The 19,203-nt window shown below is 39.0% G+C and overlaps 4 protein-coding genes across 7 annotated transcripts in view; 2 read left to right on the top strand and 2 right to left on the bottom strand.

The window, feature by feature from the left end:
- Positions 1-7,033, bottom strand: part of LOC100648160 (protein-tyrosine sulfotransferase) — a 183,535-nt gene extending 176,502 nt beyond the window's left edge. For both annotated transcript variants that reach the window (XM_048404638.1, XM_003394206.4), the window contains exon 1: positions 6,740-7,033. The gene's annotated coding sequence lies outside the window, so the exon portion shown is untranslated. The remainder of the gene's footprint in view (positions 1-6,739) is intronic.
- A 936-nt stretch (positions 7,034-7,969) lies between these two features.
- Positions 7,970-12,402, top strand: LOC100648049 (protein MTO1 homolog, mitochondrial). Of its 3 annotated transcripts, none has more exons than XM_048404636.1 (10): positions 7,970-8,003; positions 9,703-9,930; positions 9,998-10,297; positions 10,379-10,555; positions 10,632-11,039; positions 11,131-11,303; positions 11,393-11,833; positions 11,917-12,020; positions 12,104-12,164; positions 12,229-12,402. In XM_048404636.1, the coding sequence occupies exons 1-10, from the start codon at positions 7,985-7,987 to the stop codon at positions 12,331-12,333; spliced, it is 2,016 nt and encodes a 671-aa protein (XP_048260593.1). In that variant the 5' UTR covers positions 7,970-7,984; the 3' UTR covers positions 12,334-12,402. The 3 variants fall into 3 exon arrangements, with proteins under 3 accessions (XP_048260593.1, XP_048260594.1, XP_003394253.1); XM_048404637.1 differs by lacking the exon at positions 7,970-8,003 and adding an exon at positions 8,011-8,035; XM_003394205.4 differs by lacking the exon at positions 7,970-8,003 and adding an exon at positions 8,110-8,642.
- LOC125384766 (MKRN2 opposite strand protein) lies at positions 8,649-9,674 on the top strand. Its single transcript, XM_048404640.1, has one exon. It carries the CDS (start codon positions 8,910-8,912, stop codon positions 9,510-9,512), a length of 603 nt encoding a protein of 200 aa, XP_048260597.1. The 5' UTR covers positions 8,649-8,909; the 3' UTR covers positions 9,513-9,674.
- An 895-nt stretch (positions 12,403-13,297) lies between the features above and the next one.
- LOC100647927 (probable G-protein coupled receptor Mth-like 1) overlaps positions 13,298-19,203 on the bottom strand; it is a 155,507-nt gene continuing 149,601 nt past the window's right edge. Inside the window, exon 7 of the mRNA XM_003394204.4 lies at positions 13,298-18,146. Within this exon, the coding sequence (XP_003394252.2) occupies positions 17,813-18,146 (334 nt within the window). The 3' untranslated portion in view covers positions 13,298-17,812. The remainder of the gene's footprint in view (positions 18,147-19,203) is intronic.

Raw genomic sequence — 19,203 nt, forward strand, 5'->3', positions numbered from 1 at the left:
AACGCTGAAGAAGATTGAAGTTTCATTATATTCTTTATGCAACCTTTGTTTTTCCTCGTTCAACAACCTGTGCCCGATACGGCTTCACGTACGAGAAACAAGACACAGTAAGCTTCGGATGTTCTAACGTATCTTGAAAAATGAAAAGATGCTAAATAAGATAATTCAACTAAGGAGGCTAATCTAATGCAAGAGGAATTTATTAATATTAATAAATTGTAGACTAAAGTTTCACTAACGATGTTACTTCAATTACACAAGAAGGCACACGGTGTGCACGCGTCGGCTCATTGTTCTTTAACAGTTCTCTGTTTTCGATCGACGCAACGATTCGATGCTATCCGGATGAATGGAAAGGCGAGGATCGTTAACCAAGCTGGCAAAAACCATTTTCCGTGATTAACGACGGTATCGAACGAACTGGATCCGAATATCGCCGTTCAATTTTCCAAATCGTTCGCAGGAACAACCAAAAGATCGTACGCGGGGTGGCAAAACCGAGTTCGATTACGAACCTGCGTCACCCGGCTCGATATATCGTCGATTCGATCTTAATTGCCTTTTCAATCCCGGAATGTTCATTCGACTATCGAAATTTCAATTAAAATTATCGCTGTCCCGATTACACGGAACCGTTCCAGGACCCAATCAAACACTCGCTTCGTGTTGTACGGGCTTATACCGATCTTTCTGAAACAATACCGTGTTCGAGTGGCTGAATCCGCTTCCGCCCTCTTTTTAATTCTATTCTGTGTTCCCGCGCGAATAATAAGTTCGACCAATAAGTTGGAACGAAGCGCGTTAAAACTTCATCGCGTTCGATCAAGCACAATGCTGACTGGATAATAGACAAATGAAAAGACGCTTGGAGAATCTCGATGCGATCGGATTGACACAGATATCGCTCGTCTTTGTTCTCGTGATGCGTTTTAGAATAATCCTTGGAGTCTAGATCGGATAATTGCAGCTTTCGTTTTCTTATTTCCTATCCATTCGTAATTGCATCTAAAGTGGTTTAACGTGTAAGTGCCCAAGAAATATTCTCGATGTTCAACAATATAGTTTATTTAATAACCAACAGTCAACGATCAACGATCCACGCTTTTCGACTATGTTTGCTACGCTGTTACACTGGACCCTTCGCACTTAGCTGTTCAAAACCAAATGAATCTTTGAACAGATTCTTTTCTTTCGTTGCCTCTCGATATCCTCACTACGCACGCGTTTGTAGACGTCCACGACCATTGCTCGTATGCATTTTTCCGAATATTCGGCGGAAGGACTGTAGGGATATCGATGATACATTAGGCATGTCGGCCTTACGCTTTGATGGTATAGCGTTTTGTATCGCGAAGCCGACGGAAAGTTCCATCGTCGAGTGTCGCCACACGTCTATTCGAAAGGGAAAAAGATCGTAGTTAAGGATAAAATAGGGCGAAACGAATGGTAATTTTCACGCAGTAGCTTAGAGTATCGTGGACAGATTGCGTAAGAAATATCGGGTGAACCATAAACATTGCGAGAAAACCTAAGTGCCGACAGGCCAAAAGGATCTGGAAACTTCAATGCGTCCTTGGTCCTTCGGTCGAATAGATAGGGGGAAGAAGGCCTACGTGACCATAAACCACGGACTATTACGGAACGCATACGTGGTGGGGCTATGAGAAACGACAAAGGGATGCTTAAGGGAAAAGGACGAATTAACAGACAGTCGTTAACTGAGAGTCGAGTTGTGAGGAGCCGAGAGTTGAGTTGCCAAGTTGTTACGAGTTGTAAACTATTAGGTGTGAGTTGTGAATTATCTATTTAGTTGTCTTAATTATAGCACATTACTGTATTTAGTTCGTGTTAAATAATCATCGTTTCCTGTTTAATCCATTGAGAATAGATCCATCTATCGATAAATTTATCATTTAGGTTAGTAATCATGGGAAATCCTAATTTCTGAATAAATAAATCCTATAGTAGAAATAAAATAATCGAAAGAAATTCTCGAACAGTTAGCCCTTCTATATTATAGTGTCAGACAGTGTATAATTTTTCTATTTGCCTGATTTTATATTTCGTCTTTCGAATTCGAATTATTAGTCACTTTCTTTATCGTTGTAAGACGATGATCGATAGAATCGACGAACAGGAAAGTGGCGAGTGCGTTCGGAAAGATTTAGGCTCAAATGGGGCAACTCTATTTCCGACGCGAAACAAGCGGCTCGTTGTTAACCTCGTTAACGAATCGTCGGAACTATTAAACGAGGTCGCCCGCGGGGAAAAGCTTGCGTTTGATTCGCGTGCGCAAAAATACACTCGTGGGAAGGTAAACGGCAAGAAATTTCTCCCGCGAATGCGCGCGCCGTTAATCCTCGTGTTTTCATGCCACTTCTTTCACGAACGTTCTATCCAAAAGCAAAAACGATTTCCCTTTTCTTCCCCTTCGCCGCCTTTACTTTACTTTCCACCTTTTTCGTTTTTGTCATTATTATTTAATTTCTACTTTACAATTTGTCCAGCTGGACATTCGCTACATTTTTCTAGCTTTCTACCTTTTAACCGCGATCTTTTAAACGAACGCGGTTATGACGAAAGCGATCGCTACTTCGACATATTTGACATTCTCGTTTCGCCACATTTCGCTTTCAAATCGGGTAATCTAAGTCGACGATGAACCTACGGTTGATTCAACAAGTTGAATTAATTGCTCGACTATGGAAACACGGAGATATTTTTCGCTACGGCGTACTAATAAGTTGAACAAATCGCATAATATACGTACTTGGTAATAATATGGACGAGCAAATACCGTTTTATATCGATGTGCCATTTATACAAAGCCATGGATATAACGTGATCCGTAGTCAGAAAAGGAAAGTTTCTACCGCGTGACTCTATAACAATTTGACAGCTAGAAACGACGGTCGAATAACAAGAAGTGCGTGTGCCGGATGAATGAAACGAAACGTCGAACGCAATCTTTAATAAGAGAGCGTTTTTACGGCCGCGATTCAAGTTTCGCGCGGTCGTGTTACGCGTGCCTGGAATTACACGATGAACCGAGAACCAGTTTCGCCGTTTCATAGTCGATTAATCTCCGACGCGAAAGTGCTGGACGGGTTTTCCATTAGAAACCCTGACCGAACGGAATACTGCGAGACTGATCAACATTCTGCGTTTTATCTCTTCAGGATTGAATGTAAACAAGTGTGACGTAAGTATTAAACGACATTCTTGCATTATCGGTAATATTCCTGATGCTTAATGACGTGTTTTATATAGTGGAAACTTGTAAAAGTACTATGACGTGTAATTTGTATAGCACTTACGATCTTTGAGAATTAAATAGCCGAGAATATGTTTATAACGCGAAGAAAACGACCAAAAAGGACGCTCGTTAACAACTTACTATTTACGTGCATCGCGCAACATCTTAGAAGATCTGAACGAACTATGATTTTTAAGGGCAATGAGTATAAAAATAAAAAACACACACGACTATCCGTAACGATCATAGTCGACGATTTATGTCGAATTTCGATGGAATTTTAACAAATACCAGTCGATATCGTGTTCAAATATCGTTAGCGATGTACGTGGACGCTATAGTAGACTTTATTCGTTTGCTAGATGTACAAAGCACACAAAGCGCTATAAGCAACCAGATACCCGTGTGTTACGAACGTTCTAACGCTACGTTAAGGTACAAATAATATTAGCAAACGTACGCAGAGTTTCGAATACATAGATCGTTTCTTTGCCAATTATTACTTTTGTCAAATATTATTACACGTTAAATGACAGTATGTATCCATATTTAACAAGAAACTCGATTTTCAAGCGAATTCGTTCAGTAAACGTTTGGCTAATATAATGGAGAAATATTCGTATATAAATACTCGAATTGCCACGTTACATCTCGCTACATTTTTCAGTTTCCAGTTTGTCATGTAACGAAGAACATTCAATAAAATGCAAAGTTACGCAACCAGTGTTGCGATAACCACGTCGGTCCCCTCGAAAAACATTAAAGCCGCCTATGATTTTTCAAGCGTGTACGAGCGCATTACGAGAGGGTGTAACCATCCGCACTGTGTACTCGCATGCACTTCCTGATTTATGGACAAAGCTCGTCGACCGCGGAAGGTGTATCGCGTTCAAATATCGGAAACCGGTCCATTGTACACATTCGGGTACGGCGTTGATGATTCAAAACGCGCGCTCGCGTTACCATTATTTACAATATAACCATTTACGTAGAAACCTCCCTGGCCGGCCAATTAAATCAATTATTAAAAAAAAAAAAAGAAAAAAATGTCTACGTTATCGACGAAATTTTACGCAGGCCAATGATGAACAAATGGTCGAATAAAATAGCAAGAAATATGGAAAATTTGTGGAAAAATTAAAGATAGCAATTGAACATTATGTTTGTCCATGTATCGTGAGAACGTCTTGTTGATACAATTAACGAATAACAACGAGAAATAATTTCAATGTAAAATAGAGGTAAAAATGAAATTTTACATCTTCCCATGTATTCCTATTCCACTTCCTATTGTTATCCTGTAGTTGTTACTATTAGTAAACGATGATAACAATGAATAATCCAATAATTTGCTAACAAAATGGAAAAGAATATACGGAAAATTTTAAACAAGATAAGAAGAAAAAATAAAATGTAATTTTCTCTTTTTCTACCCTTTATTTATATCTTGTGGATACGAATAGCAAGCAATAACGAACACTCGAACGACAATTGTTATCACCTAATTCGTTTCCAACGGGGACGAGGTAAGTTTTGGTGTCGTCGCTGGGAACGAGAGACGTGTCATTTAGCCGGTGTTCGAGATAATGAAATTTAAACGAAGCACTCGGGGGCGAGCGTAACCGCTCCGAAATTTCCATAAAGTTTCGCCGGTGAAGCGTGTGCACGAGCGCACGCGTGCGGCCCTGCAGCAAAATTCGTCGTTGGAAATAATTGTAGATTTCCCCGGTGTAACACACGTACACGCGTTTCTATAGTTTTACGTGTTTCTTTTTCCTTCTTCCACTTTTTCGTTTTCATAAGCAGTTTTATGCTTATTTTGATCAATATTCTCCTTCTTCTCCTCGTGTCATTATTAAACATCAACGACAGAGAATACGAAACAAGGCGACATTGTTCCATCGTATTATAAAAGATAGTTAATCGAAAGATATTAAAATAAAAAAAAAGATTGATGTTAAAAGATATTGAACTTAGCGAAGAATACATTACCTTGTATTTTTATAACATTTTTTGATATATATATACTACTACATTAGTAAAACGTACTATATTAGTAAAACATAAATATACTATTATATATAGAAATTACCGGTGTACAGTCTGATTGAATAATACACGTAAACGTAGACCTACTCTTCCAAGGGCTAAAGTTCACAGAATGCAGGTTTCGTAATGCTTAAGGTGAACAAAGCGCGAATTCGGTAAATATCACAATGCATTCGAACCGGATGCTAATGACGCCCTCTTCTCGGTGAAATCGCATCACAAGGATAATTCATCTACGGCTGAACGCCACTCGTAACAGCGAAATATCTCGCGGCTATTTTCATCGGCGTTCCAGCAGTAAATATTATGTACCAGTCTACGACGATCGACTTAGGAGTTAACGGAACAGTGTAAGGATGTTATTGAATGAACAGAGAATGGAATGTCTGACAAAAAATCAATACATGCGTCTTCTAGTTTGATTCTACATCTTGTACGATTGTACTAATATCAGCTAAATGTAATAAGTTACAAATTATAAACGCTAACAAATTCTCCTACGTTATCAATTGGTAAATTATTGTGTAAAAATAGCTCTCGATTATCCTACTTGACATAAGATTGTAAAATTATATAATTATAAAGAAGAATTTTGTAACTTGTCAAATCACTGATATTATTAATTAATAAATTATCGTGCAAAAATACTCTAGTAATAAAATAAGATGGTTACAACTTCTCTTTCGATATTTATGTTTATAAGAAATACGATATGTAATTAAATATGAAATATATGCTCTCGATTTCTGCTATGATTATGCATTATTCGGTATAAAAAGAATGATTAATGCGGAAGCTACGAGTTTATAATCTGTGTACACGTTGGTCTCTTCGGTAGGTGCGTGACCCTGAACTGATGTTAAACATAAAAACAGAGTAAATTTCGATAATGGATAAATTTGACAAAGAGCACGACGCGTCATAATAATAATAATGCATCGATGACCTAAAATGCATACACACACGTATATATGTACTAGAATTATCCATCGTGAGATTATGAGACTCACCACTCCCGCGAATCCCACGGTTAAAAAAATGCTGGCTGGCATCTGTGACATAACCTATCTCCGGTCCGCTTGGCGACATGGTAATCGCAAAAAGCATGCCGATGTCTTTTGTTTCGTACAAGAGTCATACTGTATTCATAGGAAGCATTCGTAAATATGGTTCTATTAAACTCAAACGGAATCGGAATCACGAAACAGAGACGCGAGGTACACGCGACTCATACGCGTGGTATGGTCATTGACGCATCAGGTGTCAGTCACCTCGAAAGGGTACGCAAGTCTCACGTGTGCGCCTTGTACGATGGTCCTGAAGAGCAATTTCAAAGCACGTGTCGCGATTGCAGCCATCTTTCCGACTATCTACGATGTATTTTTGCGCACAGTTATGCTCGTATATGTCAAACAAAGTAGAATTAAAACTCACCGATTTTTCCTGGTAAACGCGTTGTGGCTGATACTCCTTACTCGTCCTTCGTCTCGTTGTCCTCTCCTGCTCGTCCTCTTCTGCCTTTCACCGTTTCGCAATGTGTCAGCAAAAGAATCGGTCGGAATACTAGATTTGGTACAGTCACTTGTCACGAGTACGGTACACGATAATCACTGCGACGAAACCGAGAGTCGAACATAAACGTCGTATAACCGTACCGGTACGAACACACTACGAAACGCGGTACGAACACGACTGCTCCACACCGTGGCATAGATCAGCTGCTACTATAGCAGCGCTACCGCGCTGCGCGGCACGCGCCTGAACTAAATGGTGGGGGAAGGGCGCGAACGCGCTAGTCAAGAGTAATATTGGTGGTATTTCGAGTCCCAGACTGTATCATTGATCCGAAATTGCAAATGAAAATGAACGCTGAAATAAAAATGTTTCCGATTAATGAAAGAGGACTACACAAATCTTTATGTGTTTATATGTGTATATGAAACTATTAAATCACTATATCGTATATGGATTTGGATAAAATCTAAAACGCTCATGAGAATGGAATCCATATATTTTAAATAAGAGAATATGTTTTCGAAATGCCTAATCATGATATAGAAGTATAACAATATGTATGAATATGTATTTATCACTGTATGTAAAATAATTCTTTAATTAATTATTACCTGCAATGGATAAAGTACAACATTTACTTTTCAATTATGATTAGTTGATAATAGATAAACTGCTTTGTACATAGACGAGTATACAGCCACTGATCAGGTATAGAATAGATCTATTAGCACCAACAAAGTGCAAAATAGACCTATTACTCAACGTACCTTTTTGTTCACGGTTTCGGGGCCACTAGAGTCCATTTACCATTTTAGTGTCATTTCCAACGTTACCGAATCAGCGCAGAATGAGATTACGGTACCTCCAGCGATTGGAATTAAAACTAACTTCTAATATGACATTACCATGAAATTACAAATAAGGTATAGGCAACGAAGTACAAAACCTCGTCTAAGCTACAGGTACGTATAAGACAGAACTACGGTCGTATACACAGGTCTAGTTACTTCCGTAGAAAAGGTAAGGCTCTTAGGCAGCGGCAAATGTTGTTCAATTTATCCGCAGTAAGGCGCTCTAATCAAACGAGGGTTGGTTGACTAACGCCATCGTGTAAAAGTAGCCTGGACCCGGTTGTCTCTCGATTTGTCGATTGAGACTCGACTCATGAAGGAAGGAATAAACGGTACCAGGATAACATTGACTAAGAATAGGATTGTAACACTCATATACCGGAGCTTAGGGGTACCCGTCCAAAAATTGAGTCGTAATTAGTTGTGAAAAATCAACATGGAAGATAAGAAGGTTCTCATCACACGATCATATACACAGATCTGAAACTTTAATGGAGAAGATAAGGCTCTTAGTGACCGAACGATGTTCGTTAATTTCTCCGCAGTAGGGCACTTCAATCGAGAAATTAGGATTCGTCGTGTAACGCCATTGTGTGAAAATAGCCCAGATCTTGTTGTCTCTGCTTTTATTGACCTTTGATTTTAATTTTTCATGACTAGACACGACTCAATTTTTGAACGGTTTAGCCTAGTTATGAAAGCCGCTTATATGATCGTGGACCTGACCACAGTTTTTTTATATGATTCTGACCCATATTGTAGCTCGTCGGGGGTATAGTATATGATGACATATGTAATAAACGGTTATTGGTGATCTAGCTTTTATCTTATTGATAAAAATGTGGAAGAAGTATTTGTTGAGAAATATGTAAAAATATAAATATACATATAAACAAATAAATTAAAGTTGAATATATGTATATTAATGATATAAAGATATTTTGACAGTTAAATGTAATAAATTATAACAGGTAATGTGCTTTCTCGAAATCATACTATTTTGTTACAAATATCATTTACATTATCCTTTTTTTATTTAAAATAATGTATTTCGTTTGTAGCCCTTATCGCATGCGTAAAAAATTAGATAGAGAGCAGGATTTTGACTGTGTTTTTCTAGATAACTTCATTCGTCACTAAACTGTGCGATATAACCTAACATCTTGTATACAATGTCGTATACATCGTTGTATACATCGTTTGAAACGAAACTATATTATTGATATGAGTTAAAAATTATGGCTTGTGATTCAAAAATTTTGTGTTTTCGTCACTGTTGTTCAAAAAGTATATTCTGTAAAACTGTTCCAGAAATATGCCCAATTTGTAAATTATGTATTACAGAATATAAAATAATGCCCTTTCTTGTTCCATATCCATATAAAAATGCAGCGTGTGAACCAAATTCTATAGTTGTAAGGCCAGCTAATGGCAATTTTTTAACTGATTATCATATCGTAAATGATTTGCATATAGGAATAACTAACATGAATGGCCTTGTTTTTGAATACGACAAAGAGGGTTTAATACTAAATGATTGTTCAAGATGGACAAATTGCATTGTAATAAATGTAATCCCTTCATCTTGGGACAGTCATTGGAACGAAACATTAAAAATAATGTTAAAAGACTCAAAATGGAAATCTGAAAATTATGATGAAATCTCAATGAATTGTTTTAACTTCGTTATAGAGTTTATAAATAATTTGAAATATATGAATATGAACTTTACAAATAAAGAAACTATATGTGGAAAGTTAATATTACCAAAACTTAGAGATGCTCTTACATATAATTTTTTATTTATGAAATTAGAAAGTAATGAATTTTTTATATCATAAGAAAAGTTCATTTTCTATATTTACTTTCTACATAGATTTATATGTATTATTGGTATTATATAGATCTCTATGTATTTGTCTTTTAAAGTCATTATATGAATATATTTTTTACACATATTATATATTTATAATTATTACAATAAATCATTTAGTACATGTTTAATGAAATGCTTCATTTTTTTAATCCTAGAATACTTTGGTAATAAAATGAATTATATCAAGATCAGATTGCCTCCAATAGGCAGAAATTATAGACAAGGTTTTCTTCAATTATTAAGAAATCTTTCATCAAGCAATCATCAATATAAATTTGATGTCATTGTTATTGGTGGTGGTCATGCCGGAACAGAAGCTTGTGCAGCAGCTGCTAGGATGGGTGCAAAAACATTATTAGTTACTCATAAGAAAAGCACAATAGGTATCACTTTTGTTTCTCTTTTAATATTAAAGATTATTGAATAAAAATTATGACAATACTTTCATAGGAGAAATGTCATGTAATCCATCCTTTGGTGGAATTGGAAAAGGGAATCTTATGAGAGAAGTAGATGCTTTAGATGGTGTTTGTTGCCGTATCTGTGATGTCTCTGGAATTAATTATAGAATCCTAAATAGTTCTAAAGGGCCAGCTGTATGGGGATATAGAGCTCAAATTGATCGTGTCTTATATAAGAAGCACCTACAGAAGGAGCTTTTCAATACACCTGGTTTACAAATATATGAATCCTCTGTGGAAGATTTAATTGTACATGGAGATTCTCCAAGTTGTCATGGAATAATTCTTAGTATGATCATTCTTTTAAATTGGATATATGTATGTTATTAATTTTTAAACAAATAAAATATTTATAAAAATCATGTTTCAGGGGATGGGACAAAAATATACAGTGATGCAGTTGTCATAACAACAGGTACTTTTCTAAAAGGTCAAATTAATATTGGGTTAGAAAAAAGACCTGCTGGTAGATTCGGTGATGAACCCAGCATTGGATTAGCTAATACGTTAGAAACAATTGGATTTAGAATGGGAAGATTAAAAACTGGTAATTGTCATAATCATGTTTTATATACTTTATCTACAGGCTCTAAATATTCTCATGTTTTAAAATATTTTTCTAGGTACACCACCGCGGTTAGAAAAATCTACTATCGATTTTTCCAAATGTGATGTACGTAAACCAGACGAAGTATCAACACCATTTTCATTCATGAATGATACTGTCTGGTTACCCGTAGAACAACAAATAAATTGTTATCTAACATATACAAACGAAGCTGTCTCAAAAATTGTCAAAGACAACATGCATTGTAATTTACACGTTACAGAGGAGATAACAGGACCACGGTATTGTCCAAGTATAGAAAGCAAGGTTCTTAAGTTTAATGCACATGAACACCACATTTGGCTGGAACCTGAAGGTTTAGATTCACCCATAACATACCCTTCAGGATTATCGTGTACGCTTCCAGCAGAGAAACAAGAAGAACTTATTAAATGTATTCCAGGATTAGAAAATGCGAAAATGGGTAAATCTGTTCCCTTTATGATATACATATGTATATACTGACATTCCATATTTTTAAATATATTAATATAACGTTGTAATCTTATGCGCAGTGAGACCAGGTTATGGAGTTGAGTATGATTATATTGACCCAAAAGAATTACATGTTACGTTAGAGACTAAAAGAATTCCAGGACTATTTCTTGCTGGGCAAATAAATGGTACAACTGGTTACGAAGAAGCAGCTGCACAAGGAATTGTAGCAGGTGTTAATGCTGCGGCCAAGGTCTCTGTCACCCATTTTTTATTATAAACTTTTTAAGTTAATAACGAAGAAATTCATTGTTTTATTTTGTTGAATAATCTATTTACTAGGTTCTTAATAAAAAGCCATTGATAATAAGTCGAACAGAAGGTTATATCGGTGTACTCATTGATGATCTTACTACACTTGGTACAAATGAACCATATAGAATGTTCACCAGTCGTGCAGAATTTCGATTATGTCTACGACCAGATAATGCAGATCAAAGGCTTACCAAAAAGGGATATGAAAGTGGTTGCGTATCAGAGGAAAGAATGATAAAAACAGAAGCAACTTTATCCAAACTAGCAGAAAATATAGAGTTGTTTAAAAATGAAATTCATCACAATGCAAAGTGGTGTCAATTACTGGGTATTTCAGCTTCTAAGAATCATAATTTAAGATCTGCTTTTGATATCATACAGTATTATGACATTGATATATTTATCAAAGCACTTCCTGACCGCTTTGGACATCTTGCAGACGATCCAATTATTTCAAGAAGATTAAAGGTAGCAATATTTTGTCGCGAGTGATATTTTTAAATCAGTACGGCTTATCATCTTTTATAATGACCATCTATTTGATCTTATAGATAGAAGCATTGTATGCAGATTCCTTAAAGAAAATGGAGAAAGAAATCAGTGAAATTCGCAAAAACGAACAGATGCTTATCCCGCCATCCATAGACTATAGCTTGTAAGTTAATTATCTGAAATATAAATTGTGATATCTATCAAGTGCAATTATCTTTACTAATGACTGAATGTGTTTCGATACAGACCTCAATTAAGTTTATCCATGGAGGAAAGAGAAAAACTCGCTAAGTTTCAACCGTATACAGTAAGTGTAGAAATAAATCTTCATAATTTTCGCAGTAATTACCTTTATTATTTCTTCTGCATAGATTGCTGCAGCCAGTCGTATTCAAGGAGTCACTCCACCTGCTATTTTTCGTTTAATAAATTATATACGGAAAAATATAGAGGAAAATGTACAGAATAGAGCCTAGCAAATCAACTTTAACAGCAAATCAACTTTAATAATAAATCAACTAAAATAAATAGCCGATCAAATCATATATTTTACGTATGTTTATTCATTGTGTGCATATCAACAACAAAAGAACCCATTGAAAATCGTTTGCACGTACGTCTAGAACTAAACAAAGTTGAAGTCTATTCAGACTCGAAGGCGGACCCCAATTCTTAAGATGTCACTCAACTATCAGCCTTAAACGTTCGTCTTAAGAGTAGAACAAATAGAAGGTTGTTGCCCTCCTATTTAACCACCGGATGTATCGTGCCGGCAACCATCAATCTTCCTTAAATAGAAACTTGCTTACCGTTTAACAAGAATTATCGAAACTTCGTGCTTACTCGAATTTCGAAACACTACGAAATTATTAATACCTCGTGTGTCAGCATCGGTTGGTTCGCATACGAATCCCGTAGTGAGAATTTACGCGGAAGAGACGAAACTCAATTGCGGCTACTTGTGAAATACGCTCGTTTAATAAGACTAGAGTAATTGTCTCTAACTTACAATGCGGTCGAAGTTTCCATTTCGGCTGGCGCAACTAATGTCAGAGTCCATAGCAGGGAAGTTTGCCTGATTGAATTAAGAGGGGTTCGTCCAGCTTCAAACTTCTCACTACCGAATTGATGAAGCATACCCAGGGTAAACGTCGTTACGAGATTACTCGCGTAATCAATTTACTCGCTGAAGGCACGCGTGACGTACCCTCGCATTATTTCAAATTTTATAACGAAGTAAATGAAATTTATTGCTTCTTAAGATCGAGATGATGAGGGCTACTTTGACATCTATATGTCGTAGAAATTTCACGACGTTCCTTTATTTGTCTACAAAGAACTAAAGCAAATTATGAAAGTAGAATAATTCGAGGATATATAAGGATTAGAAACTAAATCTACTGGACAATAAATCGAAGTTTCAAACAGTAAAGAAACATGTACTAACAGTTATTCTTTATTACCATTAGTGCAATAGTAAATACTGTTACGATACATTGTACAGGAATGGTGGTGATCGGCCGTAGTACAGGGTCGTTGTAATTATAAATTTCTCTACCATGGTAATCCGGCTGTTCTCTCTACATGGTTAATCGAGCCAATACGAGCTCGCCACAAACTCGTCCTCTAAATCGCACGACGAGTTAATACTATTGTCTCCCTATAATAGCCTCCGTGTCTCCGAAGAATCAACCTTCCTCTTCTCGATATAACAGTTTCCGCACAACAATCCTTCGTTTCATTCTTCATCTATCACGGTAAAAAATATACAAAAAGTGAAGAACTATTTTGGCCAAATTTACGAAATTTCCTACCTCGCGAAGAATCCAATGTCGAATCAATAACTTTCAATTAGCGTTAATCGTTCAATTTTGGACAATGCATTTTCTATAAAATTTCAAATCAATGACTTTCTAATCTATCCCAATGACCACGGTTGTCATACCAAGCGCATTTCACCGTGGTTGGGAACGTTCTCCATGTTAAATTCAACATTGGATTTTCCGCGCTGCGAATGCACGCACGTAAATTACGCGAAGGCACGCGGTCCTCAATAACCGTTTAAACGCGTTGGCCGATCGCGGGTATTTTCCCCCCGGAACGATCGCCAGAGCCATTCTTTTTCTTTTTCTCTTGCCACGATCTCCATCGTGCTCTCGCGGTGATTCACGTGTTCCCTTCTTAATTCTAATTCTCTATACTGGCAAGTTTCCGTGTATATTTATACGTTTACGTGTATGTACGTGTATACTATATGTTACGTTTCTCTTATTGTTCATACGTCAACAACGACTACTCCGAATAAATTAGTTTTAAGGCTACGTTGCTCCTCTTTGCTCATCGATTACCCTAACTACCTAACGAATTATCGTCGAGTACACTGAATGTTGAATTAATGTACATCGAGATCCATCCTTACGACCAGCAACAATTTCTCAAAGTGGCTTGTATTATTCTTAAATCTTGTAGCTGGTCGCGTACGACGGACACGAATAACTTATATGCGCTTACCGTATAATTACAAGTAACATAATGACGAGAAAATGTTTATCTACAAGGAGGTGCAATGACGAGGAACGATCGATGCGTACGAGCTTGACGATCGTCGATTTGTCGCAGACTCGATCACCAGCGAGATTAATTGATCCTTGAACTCGCGTCATCGAGCCAGATGCAAAATAAACGCGATGGCTTAGTCCACATCGCGATGAATTACGAGCGGACGAAACGGAAAAGCTGCTACGACTGTCGCCGGCTCGTTACGCATTGTTCGGCCACGATTATACACAGCAAGGGATTTATAACGAAGTTACTGCTCGTTAATACGCTAATTACACAGTACCATTCACACGCTCGCATTGTCACGCAATTATTCGCTACGCACACGCAGGCACGATACGCACGCCGCATGGACAACAATGTCGACAAGGAATCGAACAATTACGCGTTTCATTATTTACGAGAGACGAAAGATTAAGAATTTCCCTTTTCGAACACGTGATATTTATCCTCGAAACTTTGACGACTTTGCGCTCCACTCTCATTCATACAAGAAGAAAAGGAACTAATATGGTTTTAGAAACCATCTGTCACTCTACGAAGATCATACAGATTCTCATAAGATTTTTCTAAAAGGAGAAGCTTTCGATTTAAACGTTGTTGAGAAATTCAGTCTACGCGTAAGCTTTGGTACCATTTCAGGGAGCAAGATCTGTTTGGAAAACAGTGGCGGAGTATCTTCGCAGAGAATTCAGATAGTTTCCGATTAACATGAGCGGAGGGGTACATGGCTCAGTCTCTTGGATGCACCTGAAGAAACAATGACAATGATTACTTTACTCGCGCTCGCGCGTTGAGAGTTACGCGAACGTGTGGTCTAAAGAATAGCAAACTCGAGTGCGAGGTACTAATTCTACGCAGACGTGAGACGGTTTTTATGCGGTGCGTGTTATCGCACTCGGCGATTTCCCATGACATTCGCGACGACTCAGCACTTGATTTGGAATTGAACTGGTGAAGAGAAAGAAGAGAAAAAGATTCTAACGTAAAGAAATAGTTTTACCAACTGGTAAAAAATTAAGAAAATCAATATTCATCGGTTGTCGTGATTTTATTGTACACTGACGCGTAATTGTGATTAATTCATCGCTGCAAGGTGAATGAATCTGTCGTGGAATGTCATCGGAAGTTACGCCGGAAATCGCTCGGAGAAATGGTAATCTCGCACGATCGCACGCGATGCGAGAACCGAAAGAGACAGGAGACTTCATCTGGTCTCCGTCTGGTTTCCCATTGTATACAATTCGGCACGTTGAACACCACGTTTGGAAGGCATTTCAGAAGGCATTGAATTCCTAGTGTGTATTGTCACGAGTTGTCGTCCATTATGCCCTGACCTACCTATGTATGACTTCGTGAAAGCGTGACTCACCTGTACAAAAAAAAAAAAAAAAACACTCTCCTCGTTCGATTCTCCAATTGAACTGATTGCTTTTTAGATCCACTTACACTGTCCCTATATATTATCTGTGTAAAATCATTTTCACGGTATTAAAAGTATCAAAAAGAATATGGTTTATCCTAACGGAGATGTGCGAACGATGTTTCGTTGTGTTTACGATCAAACTAGCGATATTGTAAAGTCTCGTCAAAATTGCTGCAACATGAGGCGAAAAAATTGCTTCGAGTTTTGTCATCGAAATTGATTTTGGCAGTGTTGTTACTTTTCTCCGAGCCCCTCTGTGTTCTTCACGGTCCATTGTCGAGATAGCATGATCGATAGAACGCCATTAACGCCGTGGATCGATAAATTTAAGTCGTCGATGATCCAGTAGTCGTACGAAAGAAGTGGAATAAAGAGACGTTGAACGTATTTCAAGAAAATGATGTGCGACTGACGTCGACGAGACTACGCTACAAGACTCCTAATGTAACGCGTTAATGGTAGCCACGATTGTAGTCGGCTGATGCAAATTTATGCCGAAGGAAATTGAAGAGGGATCGCTCGTGGCCTTAAGCACGCCCGATGAATAACGAAGGACGAGTCGCGAAAGAAAGTTCCGGATTCACCTGACGCGTGCTCGCGAACACAGGTCAAGGTCGTTGCGATTTCATCGACCGGACACGTCACGCACGTCGTTCGTTTATTGGGAAATTTTCGTGGCCTCGATGTGTCATTTATTTGTAGAATCGACGCATGATCGCGAATAGCAGAACGTCAGACGAAATACAGCCTGGCAGTACAGAGTCGTCGCGACTAAAAACGAGCAAAACGGACGATCATGTATTAATATCGATGATCGTATTTACTGTCGCGCGAAAAATTCGCTCGTAATCGAGCTCGTCCGGCGCCGTTTGTTAATACCGAAATAGCGTGTCTCGTATCGGCCACACATCATCTCGTTAACTTCGCTCAGCGTATAATCGATGGACAGTGACTGGTTGCTCCTACGCGCGTTAACGACGGCCTGGTTGATTCGACGACGATTCTCTGGGCGATCGGCGACAACGAACAACGCAACTCTCGTTTCGAATCATCGTTAAAGAGATGAAAAGACGGAGAGTGGCGCGAATTACAAATTGCAACGATAACAGGAGATTCGACGCGAGTGAAAGCTGAACCGAGAGTCGCTGGGAACGCGGTTTTCCCTCGAGAGGGGACTCGAACCAGGACGGGTGTCTCTATGAATATTTGTCGCTTCGCGTTGTTTTCTCTGTTCTCCATTGTGTTCCCTGTCGAGACAATCAACCATTCAAAGCGACAGCTCGCGCGTTCTACAGCTTTCCCCGCGTTTAGTCCGCGGGGATACGAGCGGCGAGCAAACGCGTTCTTGGCGACTGTACTTCTCCCAAGGTCGACGACCTCTTTTCTTAGTAGACGAGGATTTTTGACGCGAGTCGAGTCCTACTTGGACGGGCCTACTTGTATACGGGCAATGTTCGCGAAACGGCACTCGTCGAGTCACAAAGTCATCCGGAACGGGGAAGTCCGGTTATTTCAAGTTCACGGCCTCGAGGTCGTCAACCCTGCAACGCGAATCGGGCACGGATAGTAGATATAGAAGCCTTTCTCTGTCTCCTTTGATGACGATCGTATTATTAAGGACCAACGGCGTTTGTATTAAGAATCGCGCGAACTATGAACAGAGAAAAGAGAATGCTGCTTCTTGGTAGTGATCCATCGATGCGATGCTATTCACGCTGGTCGCTTCGTATACAGTGTTCTTCCGCTTCGTAGACTTCCGCGTCTGTTTTACATGTTTCACGAGATTCGTGAATCTGCCTCTTTCCAACACACGCTTTCGACTTCCCGTCCACTGAATCCTGTCTCGATCTCTCTACTTGAGAGTCGAGTAACTCTAAACTGACCGACAGCGACGGTTCCAACGGACTAAACAGAGCAAGCACGCCGTCAGAGAAGCTCGACTGTCGGAAGCGGCAGGTCAGAGAAGTCGCTTAGCAGATGGTTTCCAGCGGAGCGGTCTTCGTGCTCGGATTCTGAATGACGCTGTCGCCCATGCTGGGCATCCCGTGACTGGTGGTGCTCAGTCCGTTTCCCTGCCTTCCAGCGTTGGTCCTCGGGTTCCTGTTGCAGATCCTTTTCAAGGCGGCGCGGACCTGGGGCTGGCAGCCAACTACCGCGAAGATCAGCACGCCCTGGAACGCGTTTATCATGTCGGTGAAGTACCAGATGTATTGAGGACCACCGACTGCCCACGAGACCACGTCGGCTACCCAGGTGACGCCCATCACGACCACCAGCTTCATGCACACACGGCCCAGTGCGGCTCTGAAACAGAAACATTAGATCCTCGTCAGAGCTAGAAAATGAGTATTTAGTTTGAAGATGATTGAGTGCTCGAAGAAGTCGCATTAGAAACTCTATAGGAGACTCCGGTCGAGCTTGCCCATTAGATCTCGGATCTTTTTACAAATTCGTATCTTTATGAACAGAATTTTACGAAACAAATTCCAAGCTTTGATATTTCAAACGTTCGCGCTTTCTTCGGATCTGAAGCGATTTTATGCTACTATCGCTGGAAATCAATTAAGTTAAAAGAAATATAGAAATGTCCACTCGATTGCCCACGCTAGGGTTAAGAGAAAAAGAATCCACAAGGTCGATTAGAACTTAGGGAGATTCGTCGATGGTTTGGATAATTGAATTGGTTAAAGCGATCATCCGAGGGAATACGGGTTCGCGTAGTTGACACTTTGCTCGGAGAATCTTGAACATTTATTATCAGTTGCGCGTGAAAGGAATTTTTTGGGTCTGGCCTGCTTGATTTATGACGGTTATTGTGCCTTGAATTCAAAGAACGAGGAATGACAAGGCAGTGATTCAGAGATCTATGGAGATACACATTGGTTTAAGAAAATTCTCTGCACATTTATCTTTCTCGTTATACGCGCAGCATATAGGAACGTTATTTTTCATCTTTCGTAAAGATGCTGTTTTATTCGTGTTACGGGCACGTCGTTCAGCCGCGACGCCACAGGTACCGCGACGAATTTCCGGCGACAAAAAGCGACCCGATTCAATTAGCGCTGTGTTCAATTACGATGAACATAAATCAGGCCGCAAACGTATCCGTTTGTTCAGCGTGACACGTTGCGCCGCCACGAGTAATGTATGCATCGCATTGTGGTCGAAGTCAAAGCATTATTAATTCGTTCCGGCTGAGTATTCGCAGCCCGTTACGGTGTTGTGTCGCGAAATTATAGCGTTATAAAGGCCACGGAGTCCTCTTTCCCTCCTGTCATTCCCCATTTCAGTACTTTCGTGGTTGCCCAATCTTTATTATCGCCGTCACAATGCTTTCCAACTTATAACGTATAATTGAACG

The sequence above is a fragment of the Bombus terrestris genome, chromosome 3 (genome assembly GCF_910591885.1).
Source record: "Bombus terrestris chromosome 3, iyBomTerr1.2, whole genome shotgun sequence".
Classification (NCBI taxonomy): Eukaryota; Metazoa; Arthropoda; class Insecta; order Hymenoptera; family Apidae; genus Bombus; species Bombus terrestris.

What these genes read in the sequence shown, in the direction of transcription:
- LOC125384766 (XM_048404640.1), top strand. Translation starts at nt 8,910, where the DNA reads ATGGCTTGTGATTCAAAAATTTTGTGTTTTCGTCACTGTTGTTCAAAA.
- LOC100648049 (XM_048404636.1), top strand. An exon ending in TTATTTCAAGAAGATTAAAG is followed by an intron (nt 11,834 to 11,916) that starts GTAGCAATATTT and finishes TTGATCTTATAG; the next exon opens with ATAGAAGCATTGTATGCAGA. An exon ending in CTAAGTTTCAACCGTATACA is followed by an intron (nt 12,165 to 12,228) that starts GTAAGTGTAGAA and finishes TCTTCTGCATAG; the next exon opens with ATTGCTGCAGCCAGTCGTAT.